General features: G+C 39.8%; 1 protein-coding gene across 1 annotated transcript in view; it reads right to left on the bottom strand.

Moving 5' to 3' along the window:
- The window catches only part of ZBTB41 (zinc finger and BTB domain containing 41), a 30,401-nt gene extending 16,401 nt beyond the window's left edge, over positions 1-14,000 (bottom strand). Inside the window, exons 1-5 of the mRNA XM_033099714.1 lie at positions 13,860-14,000; positions 11,976-13,218; positions 6,470-6,677; positions 5,672-5,741; positions 4,179-4,326 (exon numbers count right to left, since the gene is read on the bottom strand). Of these exons, the coding sequence (XP_032955605.1) occupies positions 4,179-4,326; positions 5,672-5,741; positions 6,470-6,677; positions 11,976-13,098 (1,549 nt within the window). The 5' untranslated portion in view covers positions 13,099-13,218; positions 13,860-14,000. The remainder of the gene's footprint in view (positions 1-4,178; positions 4,327-5,671; positions 5,742-6,469; positions 6,678-11,975; positions 13,219-13,859) is intronic.
- Between the last annotated feature and the right edge of the window lie 909 nt (positions 14,001-14,909).

Below are 14,909 nucleotides of genomic sequence, written 5' to 3'. Positions count from 1 at the left end.
AGAGAGCATTAGAACTGAGTTAAATTGTAGGCCACCCAACCAGTGTCAGAGACCTACTCGTTGTTGAGGGAAACACACACACACATCTGGTGACCAGAAGTGTCAGAAGGGAAGTGTTTTGTGTGAGTAGAAAGGAAACTCCCAGGGAAGAAAGACATAGTAGAAAGAACTGATTTTTCCCTACACAGGAGACTGAACTGGCTTTCTCCTTTACAGTATGTTATAAATGTATGCCTACTTTTATTAGTGCACATATAATAACACAATGCAATTATTTATTTGTTTCCTCTTCCCTTCTAGATCGTTTCTTCCTAGAAGGCAGATTTACAATCATTTCTATAGCCCTAGAGCTGATATAGGGCCTGACATCTAATATAATAAATGCTGATAAACAATTGAGTAAATAAACTGAAACGGTCAATTCCCAGTTTGAAATCAGAACAAAGTGAAAAATGTTACACGCTGAATTTTTGGGACAAGGAAATAACGAGAAACTTGGGAAGAATAAACAGAGGACTTAGAGAGTTCATGGTTTGGAAATATATTATTCAAGGAAGCTGTATATTTGGAAGAAGATGTCTCAGAACTTGGAAAAATAAACCAAAAAAGGAATTCTTAATGAAGAATTAATTATAATAGCACAATGGAGTGAAGAAAATGGCATACAGACACATCTGGAATTCAGAAACATATCTAAGGCAACCATTTGTTCTGGATGGGGCTTCAGCATGTCTCTGCACACTAGAAATGAGAGATGACCTCAAAATGTATATTGTATCAAGTATCTTTAACATATTCTCATTTACAATCTTTAATATTTCATCTTCCATGCGATCTGAGTCTTTTATTCATTCATGAACTCATTCAACAAGTATTTGTTGATTCTTAACTCATTTCTAGCATTGTTAAATAAAGTACTATGAAAAATCCCTCTTCCACTCCCGACCCCAAAAAAAAGTTGAGAAAGGGAGTCAGCATTTTGCATAGTTGAAAATGACTAGATGAGGCAAAGATAGGTCCAAGGCGAGCAGGTTATAGGAAGTGTGCGTCGGGCGAAGAGAGTCATGTGTACCAGTAAAACTCTGAGTTAAGTGATAATAACTATACGTACCCGTGAAGGTCTCACCCGCTGAAGGAGAAAAGAGGCATCTCTCCCATGGGTGGCCAGTGACCTATCAGGGCTCTTCAAAGAAAATACCAGCTATGCTTTTCTTCTATGGCAGACATCCAGTTTTGCAGCTAAACCTCTTTGAACTTTCATTTATGAAGCTACACTGGGAACTTAAACTAAAGGAGATTTTCATGTCCACTCTCTAGATAGGATGGAATTAGAAGATTTGACTTTTTAAAGCCAAACTGTAACTTTCACACTTACAAATAGAGATATGTTACAAGTTCTTCTCCCCCAAAGGTTCCTGTTGTATTTCTTAGGTATCTCTCCCAGATGTTCAGTATAATCCTAATGTGGTATATATGGGTGCTGTTGGACAACTGAAGGCAGCAACTCTCATGTATGTGGTACCTGGACCAGCAGCACCAGCATCTCCTGGGAAACATTAGAAATGCACGTTCTTGGGCCCCGGCCCAGACCTGATCAGTCGTCTAAAGTATATGGTGATTCAACGGACCAGATGTACAGAGATGAGTACAAAGGAAACTGAATACATACATGATTATATATAATGCACACACACAATACATAAGCATATAAAAATAAAGCAGAATTCTACTTGGTATATTTTTCTCATAATGGCCAAAAATGCAAAGCTACTGTATTATTTCACAAACCACACTTCTGGAAGGTTGGAGAACCTTAACAATTATAACACTAGAAATGTAACGTATCCAGAGAGAGAGAAAGCAAAGCAAGCCAGGCCTGGCCCTGCATCTGGCCCTTGAGAAGTGTGACTTCATATAATCCCACAGCACCGCAGAGGCTGCAATCAACCTGTTTCCCACACGCGAAAGCCAGAGCTCCATGCAGCTGTCCCAGCTTACAGTCAGGGGCCGAGTCAGGCCTGGAAATCCAGCCTGGACAGAAGGCCCCCTAACTCCCACCTACCTGTACATCATGCCACACCTGTTCAACTTTTCTTCTAGTACATGTCAACTTGTATTCAATATTATACAAATTAACTAATCGTTTATAAAATAGTTGTGTGGGCCTAACATTATAATGGAATGGTTTATTTACTGGTCTGATTGCCCATGGACTGTAATTTAATTTGGCAGGAACAGTGTGCACAGATCCTAACAGAGCAGACGTATGGTTTCGGTTGTTCCAGTTGTTCAAGGAATAATTACTACTGGGGATGCTGAGCATAGAGTTTCCTCAGGACATTAGTTAGCAGGTTGGCTAAACCTGGCTGCCTAGCATTTCTTGAACACCTCCCCTTACTGATACCCTGGAGCACTGATAGAAAAATAACCTTTTAACAACATTTTATAAAAAACTAGTTCAACCACCTTTTCAGGAACGCCCTCCTCAACAACTCTAATCGCTGATTGGCTCAGCATCTGCTTATCTGCTTTCATTGACAAGAAAGTAACTATTGTGCCACACAAGTTACTCCAATTTGTAAGTTCCGATACTCAAAAAAATTTCTAAATTGAAACTAAGCCTATACCTTAGAATTTCCATTCAATGTTCTTCAGATGTCTATTTATTTACTAAATGATGTATTAAATAACAGTTGAAAGAGAAAATTAGGAAGACAAAACGAAGTGGAAACAAGTATGTTAATCATAAAAATTATTGTATTTTGCTATGTTGTTTCTACAAAGTGGGACAGATAACCTATGGTTTTCATTTCAAAATGGATGAAGCCCACAAATTCCCCAATAGAAACTGTTTTTTCTGGAACTACTGTCTAAAGACATTTCTCACATGCAAAATGCAATCGTGCACAAGTCTCCAACTATAGTTCTTATATTAGGACATATGCAATAACATATAATAAATATATATTTAATACAATAGAATAGATATTATATATTATATATTAATATTATATTAATCGTGTATATTAAATACATATATAAATAACAGTAATTATAAAACCTGTTTCCATATGCTGGCTTCTTAGAAATGCTCAGATGAAATACCATGATAGAACTTACTAAATTCAGAGATAAGCAAAAAAGAAAAATAATCTTCTAGCGTACACGAGTTTTATATACTAGAATCACAAAGATTAAGGATTCCTTATTACACAGTAAAGCCTGGAAAGTATTTGAAGACAGCTGTTCTGTCTCACTTAACTAGTCTGTCACTTCCCAGACAAAACATCTCCCTATTTCCCACACAAAATATTTCAAGGTCCTTCAAAAGTTTTTTCCATGAAATGATTTTAAGACGCTATGCCACTATAATTACCGACCTCTAGAATATATATTTGTTAATATCCACCTCGAATGTGGTATCCAGAAATGAATGCGATATCCCACATCAACTTAAAATCAGTGAGAGGATTACTTCCTAATTTTGAACAATACATTTTTATGAATACAGCTCAAAACTGCATTGGTTTTTGTCAGTTCTATGACATCATTGGTTCAGATATTGCCTTAAAAAAGCCTAAAAGCCTCTGCTACTGAGCCCACCTATGAAATGAGGAGTTTGGATTTTGTGCCATTTTTCAGGTCCCCAGTGACTGAAAGTCAAATCATCCCCATGTTTACGACTCTATATTTATTCTTAATTAAACTTAATTGGTTTTAACCTGTGGACAGCACAGAGTTTTGGGGTTGTTTTTGTTTTTTACATTTATATGTAACTGTCATAAATGTATCTAACTGCACTACCATCGAGACCACAAATCTCCACCTGGGCCATAAACATTAGGGAGAGAATTCATCAAATACAATATTGAATTCCAAACAAACATAGATTTATTGCATTCCTTGAAAATTTAAGTTTTTTCCAAAACAAAAATGCCATATCCCAAGCACTCACCAACCTATCCAACCATCAACTGTAAATAAATGCAATTTATGACCATGACACGTCTACCACCAAAAAATGACAAGTAAATAGACAGACATGTTTATCACCTCCAGGACCTGGGGCAAATCCGGTACTCGGCCCGGTTTGCATGACCTGCTTCTAATGCTTTGACAGCACAATGGGGCTGATCAACCACTGTTATGACCGCTTTCAGAAAAGGGCATCTGCTCACCCAGATGGAACTTTTCTTGATGCTTCAACCGTGCAAACCGTGACTTGAAGTGCTCCTCACAGTAGGTACACTTAAAGGGTTTATCTTGAGAATGTAGAATCATATGTTCCTCCAAGTGTGGTCTGCGAGTAAAAGACTTCTTGCAAATCTAAAAGAAAACGCACATAAAAGGGAACCTGAACGAAAAATTAAAATGCAAAGCTCATGTTGAGAAATAAACCCATAAATTCAAGTGGTCAGAAAGAATGTGTAGGGTGTGCTGCTCTGGGGCTTCAGAAGCCCCATACGTTTCCCTTGGGCTTCCTGAAGCCCAGCTGCCATGCTAGAAGGAAGGTCAAGTAGCCGCATGAAGTGACCACAGTGGAGGAAACTCAAGACCCAGCCAACCGTCCTTGCTAAGCTCCCAGATGTTAGCCAACCCCAAGTCACCAGTTGTGTGACCAAGCCACTTTGGAAGTGTCCCCAAACCAGACCAGACCAGACAATCCATCGGCTGAAAACAACTGACTTCAATTGAAACTATGTGAAACAGAAGAATCACCCAGCAAAGCCCTGCCTCAAATTCAGATTACTCACCCATAAAGTGGTGAGATACAATAAAATGATGTGTAAGGCCGCTAAGTTTTGAGGTGGTTTGTTATGGAGCAACAGATAACCAGAAATAGAGGGGAAATGATAATATTTTATACTCTGTGCAATAGTAATGTCACAGTTTACATACACAACTACAAGGTGTGATTAAAAAATACGGTGAATGCTGCTGCCAAGTGCCATCCAATGGAAAGGCAGGGATCTTCAATATGGGAAGCGGCACGTCCAATCTTAGTAACAGTGTGTGACAAGTTTCATCTTGTTTGGTGCAGTCAGTCGGGTGTGAGCTACGGTTGACAGGTGTTTTAAAGTGTGCCGTAAATCATCCTCCATCATAACAACGCTCGCATCACACATTGCTTCTGGTATACGGCAATTTCTGTCAAATAAAAACATTACGGTGTGTCCTCATCCGCCATATTGACCGGATCGGGTTCTGTGTGACATATGGCTCTTCCCCATAGTCAAAATGATTCAGGACATTGAGGCAGCCACGACAGCGCAATTAAAGACATTCACGAAAGAGGACTTCTAGAACTGTTTCAGAAAGTGGCCAGAACGATAGGTAAGTGTGTTCGAAGTGAAGGAGAAGTATTTTGAAGGGGATTAATAGCGATGTGTCTTACTGTAATAAATTTTTGTTTATTTAAACATTCACCGTATTGTTTGATCACACCTCATACATGGCATAGTGATTACAATAAAATTAAAAACAAGGATTTCTATTTCTCATCATCTAAAAACTAACCCATACCAGCCACTTACAAAAATATTAGGATATCATTGTATAAAAGAAAGGTCTAAAAGTGAGCTAAGTTTATACTACTTTAAAATCTAATTACTTTCTCAAAAAGTACCATTACATTTAGTTTGGTTTTCTACTACAAATTAAAAGCTCTTACATCACATTTCCAACTTTCACTCTTCGTCTTCTTAATGGAAATAAATTCTTGTGCATTTTCAGGATGAAATCTATAAGAGAAAAAAAAAGAATGATTAGGAAATTATTTTAGTTAATAACCCATATAATCTGCTGACAGTGATTACAAGAGCCAGGCACTAATTCCTTTCTTACAGAGACAGACACATGTGAGTACTTTAAGAATACATATAGTGACATCATTTTAATAAATGAGTGTGTATGCCAAAATTTATGCAGAAATAGTCAAAGAAAAGTCTAAACATGTTTTGAATACATTCAGGGACCTAGCTATTCACAGATACTCTTCAAGGTAATTGACTTGATTTTTTTTTTTTTCAGTCCAGATTTTAGTAAACTTAGTATCTTGAGTTAAATATGCAAACTGTATTGAATCTTCTTTCACTCAAACATTTTTATTTCATCAACTAAAGATGAAGTTCAGCATGAGGAATACGTTTCCTAGTATTCTAAAACCGTAGTTTTTGAAAACATACTTGCCGAAACCCACGACAAAAAAATAGGCTAACCAAATGCTATATCTTGAATTTCTGTAGTATAGACTAAGAGTCTTGTTTCTACACCAAAAAAACTTTACTTCAACAGCATTAATAAAACGTGTGATCAAACTAACATTTGCTGCTCTTAATAAATTGATAGTCTGCAAAATGTTAGGCAGTGAGAGCATTGGAGGCCAGCACTCCATGTGTGTTTTCAGCTTACTACATATTTAAATTCGAAAGCACAATAAAGGACGTTACGGAAGCAAGATAATACTTGCCTCTTTACATGCTTGGCTAAAGTCTTCTTGCTTGCATGAAGTTTATTACAATAAGGGCACTTGTGCTCCTTCTTATGAAATTCTGTTTCATTACTGTGCTTCTTTCTGTGAACAGTTAGGTTAGACTTTGTCGAATAGCGCTGGTGACAAATATCACACTCAAAGGGCTTCTCACCTGTGTGAACACGTGTGTGGCTCTCATATTTCCCTATAAAAGGAGAGAAATTAAAATCATATTCAGTACATTTGCCATGCAGTGACTGAAATTTGACAGTGGAATAAAATCTCATGACTAACAACCTATTTAATATACACACCCACACCGAGAAAAAAAGTTTACCTAAGTTTATAACTTTGATAAACCTCAAAGACTTATTGCTTTGAGTTCACTGCTCCAAATACATCTTTCCTCAAAAACCTGGGTCACCACTCCCCCGACTGTGTTCAAGGGACGACATCTCATCTGGGACTTTATTGGGGGAACAGTGCCCTTGCGTGTCCCAAGGTGAAATCTGAAATGAATTTTCAGACATCACAAATAACAGGTAGGTTTTATAAAATAAGAGTTAAGTTACATCATGGTTTAAATCAGTGTTCTACAAACTAAAGGTCATTGGTGCTCACAGAATCAATTTCTTGGGTTGTAACTAGTATTGGGGTGGTGTGGGGGGGATAGAATTGCGTAGAAAATATCAAGAGCGCATTCACACTAGTTTCATACAATTGTTGCTTCAATTTATGTATGAGCATGTATTTGTAACTATGTATATTGTATAATACACACTTGTGGTAAAAATGTAAACAAGTCAAAAGTAAACAGTCTGATGTTAAATGACTAACTTATAAGTGATTTTTGGAACAGGCTCATTCTTAACTGGGGATTGACTGTACATGTTTAACAGACTCTCAAGACTAAAAGCTAACTTATCAACCCCCTTGTGCCTAAATCTCCTGATTTTTATGTCCAAGTGAACAGAACAGCAACTTAATAAAAATCTTATGAAGTTTAAATTTTTCACCAAATCTTTTATTTTCTATGAAGTGACTTTGCTGAAAAGATATTAAATTAACAATTAGTAGCATTTTCCCTTTGTTTAAACTCAAGAAGTTCTTTCTTGCTTGCAAATAAATGTTGTTACATGTAATGGAATGTTAAAAACCATCAATATGGCAGTTTAATTAAAAATCAAAACCACTTTTGACTATTAAACTCCCATTTTCCCACAGACCAGTAGACTTCACAAGATTTAACCAAGAAAAATGAAATAGAAAGTTTGGAAATTTAAATCGAAATAACAAAAATTTAAAAAAAAATCAGCAAAGTCCAATTAAAATACATAAATTTGAAAATATATAAATTCTTAACACATTAAGAATCTCTAAAAGAGAAAAACTTTTTTGTTAGGCTATTAATTCAAATTTTATATACAAAGGCATAGTAGGGCCTGGTACCTCCATGGATTTGAATTTCTGAACAGAAGACACACAGCTTCTGAGGAAATGCTGGACGTAAAAGGATGAGATAAATCTTGGGGGAGGCTAGTGGGAAAAAAAATTTTAATCTCCAAAGAATTCCCATCTTTTAATCAATTGGTAGGTTTGTGTGTGGAGGGGGTCAGGGGGACCCCTCAGCGTAACGGTCAACATCTACATCTGTTTTTCCTTTTTTTATGGGGTGGGAGCAATTTTATAAAAATGCATAAATCAAAATATTCACTACAAACTTGCCAAGTTTCAATCAAAAAAACAGTATTCCTTCACAGCCTACTAAACTGTGCCCAAACATTCCTAGTCACCAACAGAAAACACAGAATGGTCAGCAAGGACATCCACAGCATTTTTCTGAACTGAATCCCAGTATGAATTGTGCCGCAGATCAAGAGACACAAACTAAAGATATTTTCATGTGAAAAACTTGACCTTGTGCTTCAGAATTTATTATTCCCCCATATCGGTCATGCAAAATTATCATCATCAGATCTTGTGTACAGTTTTTATAAAGAGAAACATCACCTAATTAGCTCATTGTATACCTGGTATTGCTAAATCTTCAATCATACCTTGAATTTCTTCATGCGGCAATCCCTAAAGTGTACTTAACTAAAACATTTAACCTGCAAGTAGAGAATTGTGCCACTGCTACAACTCTCCTCCCTTGAGAACCAAATGGAATCTCTGTCAGGATGCTCTAATGAGTCCCATTTTTTTTACAAAGCAATAAAACACTTTCTATCCCTTGGAGGACTTATACATTTAATCCAAGGAAATATTTTAGTTCCCAGTAGGAACAATACAAAAATAAATTATCCAAATTTTCTCTCTCACCCCATCTGTCATCTTCTATTTTCCTATTTTCACCTCTCACCCACTAGGTTTTTGGTACAAGGGGGAGAAGGTCAAAGGACTCTTATTTGCATGAGAATAGGCTGCGCGGAGGACAGCTGGTGGCCAAGAGAAAAATACAACTGGATCAGGAGTCTCACTGCAAGCCACTATTAAATAGATCAGAAAGGCTAGAAGAGCCACAGTAATGGAACCAAATCAGTGACTACACACAGTGGAGCTCATGGTTCCAGCAGCCCCGACTCCAGAACAGGCTCCTCAGAGCTCATCATTCTCTCTCTTAAACCCACTCCCAGACAGCCAAGTTAGACACTTGTAAGGAAGCCCAACTGGCTTCTCACAAGTCCAAAGGCAAGTCAGACACCAAACTTTCAGCCTAGTTCAATTAAAAAGGAGCTTACCAAAACCTTAATATTTGGCATGCGCTGGGGTATCACAAAGGATACTAACCAAAAGTAAGATACAAAACCTTCAGGCTCACAATCTAATGAGATAAAGAAGCACAAATCTAGGTGGACATTTTTAAGCCTTAAGAAAGGCATGTGAGTGATATGAGGATTGATGGAAAACGGCCCTTGAAATGTTTGTGTGTGTGTGTGTGTGTGTGTGTACTTACTGGATAAAGTCTAAACTCTTCGGTTTAGCATAAAAACCATTCAGAATTCACCTCTGTTTACTTGCCATCCTCATCGCCTGTCGTTTTCATTATCCCTCCATGCCCACCGCTTAGCAATTTCCAGAACACAATGTACACCTGGATGTCTGCACACGTTGGTTGTCCTGCCTCATAAATTCCTCCCTCCCTAATCTTTAGGTCTCAGTTCAAATACAACCTGCTCTGTGAAGTGTTTCCTGATTCCGTCAGTCCTCTATACTTACACTGATATCTTTATTGCAATGTAATTGTGTTTTTATACGTAGTCATTAAATTCAAAGATTCTTGAAGACAGAGAATATGTCATTTCATATTTGTTTAGCAGTATCTGGCATATCAGAGCCACCCAGCTATACCAGATTAATAAGTAATAAGACCAGCTAGCATGCCTTGCACACCTTGTAAATTTCACACATTTTAAGTGATTTACAAGGACTATTCAATCCTCATAATAACGCCCAGGCGAACATACTATCAGCATCATATGAGCATCACCCCACTATACCTACGAGGAAATAAACTACAAACTAAGTAACTTGCCCAAGATCTGGATTCAGAGCGCAAGCAATCTGACAGGCCCAGAGCTCCTGTTTTTTTTAATAGAAGGCTAGAACCTCAATGACAATCTCTCTAGGTACTAGGTTAGAGCAAGCAGCCCCAATGAGGCTAAGCAAGAGGGAGGTGAATAAAAGGGGTATAGCTTAAAACAGTCAGAAAGGCTCAGGAAGGTAGGCTGCAAACAAGCCTACAATGTGATCTCTTATTCCCACAATTAGCTGGGCTGCTCTTGGTTCGAAAAGCTGCCAAACACACTCCTCAGTATATCAGGATCTTCATCTTGAGCAGTATTTTCCCAAATTATGTGCAAAGAAGTTGAATTTCTAGGGATATTAAAAGAAGTACCCCCAAAATGTCCTGTTCCTCAGATCATCAGAATGATCTGAGGAAATGCCAGGTCAAGCAGAATGAACAGGTTTCTTTCCTACAGCATTTGACAGCGTGAATACACACTGTGAATTACAGTGTACGGTTTTCCCAATCTGACTTGAACACAGAACCCCTCTCAGAAAGCATCCCACTGGCCTAGTGTTCAATAGCACAGTTTGAGATCTATGTGCTGGGCCTCCGATGCCATATGTGAACTGACCCGTTGCTCACTCATCTCAAACGAAATGAGGTCAAATTAAGGAAGAAAACAGAAAGCATGTGCTAAGAACACAATGTCTCAGCAGAACGTACTGGAAAGATGGAATGCTCTCGGGTTTCTCAATCCAAAATGCTGTCCCTTCACCCCTCATCATACTTGTTTATGGTTCTACAAGAGCATTTATCCAGCCTGAGTTTAACAAATTTACTGGTATTCATGTGCTCTTCCGACTGACTGAGTTACTCAAGAAAAGCTGTATTATTCATGTCTGCACACAGCCTCGCAGTACAAATAGTAGTAGTGAATTATTTCATTGGATTGTCAAAGTATTCTGATTCGGAGTGAGAAATATTCAGAGGCGTAAAAACAGCAAAAAGAGGTTACCACTGGTATGCCATCATGTACATCATTGCACATTTTGAGAGCAAATGATTACCAATACCTTATAAAACCGATTTCTACCTAGACTGACATACCTAACTTAACGCTGCAAGACACATGGGGATATGTTAAACTGAATTAGTAATTTTACAAGGTCTAATTGCACTTACATGCTCCTTTATATGTGGTAGAATATATTTCACAATTTCATAACTTTGATTTGTATGGAAATAGTTTAATTGTTGCAATTTGAAAGGTCACATTAGAAAAGTTCACAAGACCTCCAAAAATTATTTTACTAGCAAATATTAGATCTCTTGAAATTAAATATTCACTGCATATTTTTAACTTAAGATGACAGACCACATTTCCTAGACATACATTTCTAATAAAGGGAAAGTTGACTTATTCATTATCATAATAACCAAAGAATACTACTAATTAGGACACTTTCAGAAGTCTCTACCTACAAAATTAAGTTACAGTTTTATTCTCAACTGTGCATTAGTTTAATCTGAAACATCCCAATTCGTAACAGTACTAAATACTGGAAAAAAGATTCTTTCTAACTCACATGTTACCATGCTCAGGGGGAAGTAGTATACAAATTATTAAATTAAATCTAATACAAGATAATTCAATTTTCTACAATGACCCCAAAATAGCACTTAACTGTGATATTAAAATAGCATATAAATCAAAGCTCTACATTCATAATTAATAACACTCTGGAGTTTTTCATACCAAATGCATGAACTAATTATCCATCACCTACTGCTGGGACATGAGAAAGAGAAAAGATAATTTAAATACTTAATTCCTGAATCACAATAAATTTAAACTAACGGGATAAAATATGTATCGAAAATCACATATCCACCCTAACTGAATATTTTTTAAATTTTACTTCCCAAGTTTTGCTTTATATATCCCTGAAAAGTAAAGTTATTAGAGACAGAAATCAAGCTTGCTTTTCTTACCTATTCGGTCAAATGTTTTATCACACTTAGGACACTGCAATATTTTTTTGTTACTGTTCTGAATGACCACGGGTGCTAGCCCCGCGTGAATATTTCCTACGGAATCACCAGCCTCAGGCTCCTCTTCCACGTCCCGCTGCTCTGGTTCACTTTGTTCTTCAATGTCGGAGTATTCATCGGACATTTCCTCCTCTAGTTCATCTTCCTCAGCGTTGTATTCACTCCCCGGATCCTCAGAATCATTTCTGTCGGGCTTTTCCTTATCGAAATTTTCCTGATTCAAATTGTCCGACCCATCACCACTTTCCTGTTCATCATCACTGGTGTCATCAAACTTAACGGGGCACTTACGATTCCTTTTGGATCTTCTTGTGGAAAGACTTCTCTCCAACATTTTTAACCCATGTTTTTTCCCCAATAATAGGGACCTATGGGTTTTAGCCAAATGGTTCTCTAAAGACTTTTTATAACAAAAATGTCTACTACAGAATTTACACTGATGATTATTTGACAGTCTTCCAGTTAACTCACTTAGTGTTTCTTCTGGTGATGACTTTTCAGTTAGCTCAGCCTGAAAAGTGGCAACACTTTCATTATTGAGCAGCTTCACTGCATCTATAATGTCCAGAAATTTTGCAGCCTCTAAAACCAGAGGTATTTCGTACTTGTACACAAAAAATTCTGATGTGTACAGAAATTCAAGCAAATGCTGAAAAACTGAGTGTGGGACGTGATCCAGGGTGACCACATCAGTGCTTGGATTTTTGCTCAAACACGCATGAAAATAACTACTGCCAACAGCAACGACGACTTTATGTGCGCTAAATTCTTTCCCTTCGACTATGATAAGTAAGTCACAGAAAGATGGTTGCTTCTGCCTGTCATCATTTAAATACTTGAGCAAATTCTTATTATACTGCAAAGAACTCAGGAGTTTTCTCTGATCTGGAGAGGGAGGAAGTTCCTGGTAACAGTGGAGAGCTTCATGGGGCGGTCTTTCTGCCGAGTGGGTACAGGTTACTGGCTCACACTCCACTGCGACATGGCCTTCCGAAGCCTCTTTATGATAGCCCAGATGGATCTTCTCGTCAGGATGTGAAGTCACCTTTCTCCTTTTCTTCATTGCAGTGCGACAATTTCAGAACAAGAAACTTCATAAGTATCTTACGGGGTGTAGAAAGGAAAACAACTAGATTGTCTTGGGGAACAGCTTCTGGAGGGGCGTGCCCGAGGGTTTCATCGCCTGCAAAACAGTAAGAACCACGTAAAATAACTCCACGCCAAAGCAAGCCGACAGCATTCAGGGCATTTGTCAACCACCCCTTCCTACACCGTAACTAAAGGATGATCAAGTCACAGCTTCCACGCATTCGTGGCTAAGGTTTCCGGGCGGAGAACAAGGAGGGCCGGGCTCCAAAGGACACCCAACAAAAGGACCGTTGGAAAGAAAGCCAGAGCACACCTTGCAGGCCCGACGCGCGAACAGGGTGCGGACACGGAGCGCGGGAGCGGGAGGGCTGCCTCCCGGGGCACTGAGGGTACCGGCGGAGGCGGGCTACCTTCGCGGGTTAGGGACGCTCGCTCGGTGGGTGACAATAAGGCCTTGGCGGCCGCCAAATCCAAGTCTCTCCAAGAACGTGCTTCCCGGGGCGGGCCGGGCACACCTCTTCAGGGACAGGGAGCGTCCGTCGGCCAACGCCACCCGCGGGAGACGGCGCCGGCAGGGGCGCAGGGCAGGAGGCGTGGGGTCGACCCGAGGGACACCGCAGCAAGCACGAGCGCCTCCGCAGGCCCAGCCCGGGCGGACACGGCGCTCGCCCGCGGCCAACCCGCTCCCCTTCCCACCCCACGGTCCCCCGGACAGACGCCCCGCAGATCCATTACCGGGGACGCAGGGCTCCCCCGCTGGCTCCCGGCCTGAGCTCCGCTCCCGGCGCGCTCGCTCCAGCGCCGACCCACTTCCGGGTTCAGCCCCCCTCCCTCCGCGCGGTCTCCTCCCAGCGCCGCGCCGCCGCAGCCACCGAACACGTCAACGGCGCGCGCCGCCGCCCAGCCGCCCCGGAGCCCGGCGCGCGGCCCTGCGCCGGCCACTGCGCATGTGCGCGCGCCCCTCTGTGCGCATGCTCCGTAGGCCCTCCTGGCCCCCTGGGGACCCTGATTACATCGCTCCAACTGTGTTACTCCGGGTTTTCGCGGTGGTTTGGTGGCCTGCTGTGATTGAAGCCGTCCAAACCTTGCTGGAAGCCTTGCTGGGGAGTGAAAGACGGGGGACGGTTGGGGAATTGAGTAGAAATGGGCAGAGGCGCAAGAGCACAGACTGATTTCATCCTCACGGATGTTTTAAGAGGTAACCAACCACGCAGCCACAGACGAAGCCGGTCCCCAAACACAGCCTTGCGTCCAAAGAACCGATGTTGACGTTTTATTATTTTTCTGATTTTAACGGCTACCGCAGTTGCCCCTAAAATTATTCTTTAACCTCCTGTTGTACACCGACAACGTGGGAAAATATACGTACAAGTACATCGCTGGTAGGACGCCAGACAAAAAGAAAAATCCACAAGGACAACTTTTGGAGCCAGTGCCTAAGATTTCGCATTTCTTAATGCAAAGGTGATGCTAATAATGCTGGTCTGAGGACTTAACAGACTCCTAACGTTGATAAGTTACTGTCCTTCAATATGACAGGTTCAAAAAGGGCACAAGAAAACTTGTGTTCATTATTTTGATTGTAGTTGTTTCACTAGTGTATACATATGTCATAACTGATCCAATTACACACTTTAAATGCATGCAGAGTATTGCATAACAGTCATAAGTAGAGTCATTAAGAAAAGGAATCTCACAGACACATGAACAGAGACAATAGAAAAAAAAAAGCCCACATAATCAAATTCACGGATGAATTTTCTATATAAAGTCAAATTTCAAGTC

Source organism: Rhinolophus ferrumequinum, chromosome 27 (assembly GCF_004115265.2).
Source record: "Rhinolophus ferrumequinum isolate MPI-CBG mRhiFer1 chromosome 27, mRhiFer1_v1.p, whole genome shotgun sequence".
Taxonomy (NCBI): Eukaryota; Metazoa; Chordata; class Mammalia; order Chiroptera; family Rhinolophidae; genus Rhinolophus; species Rhinolophus ferrumequinum.
Note: the sequence above shows the minus strand (reverse complement) of the source record. Positions and strands in the feature narration are given on the sequence as shown.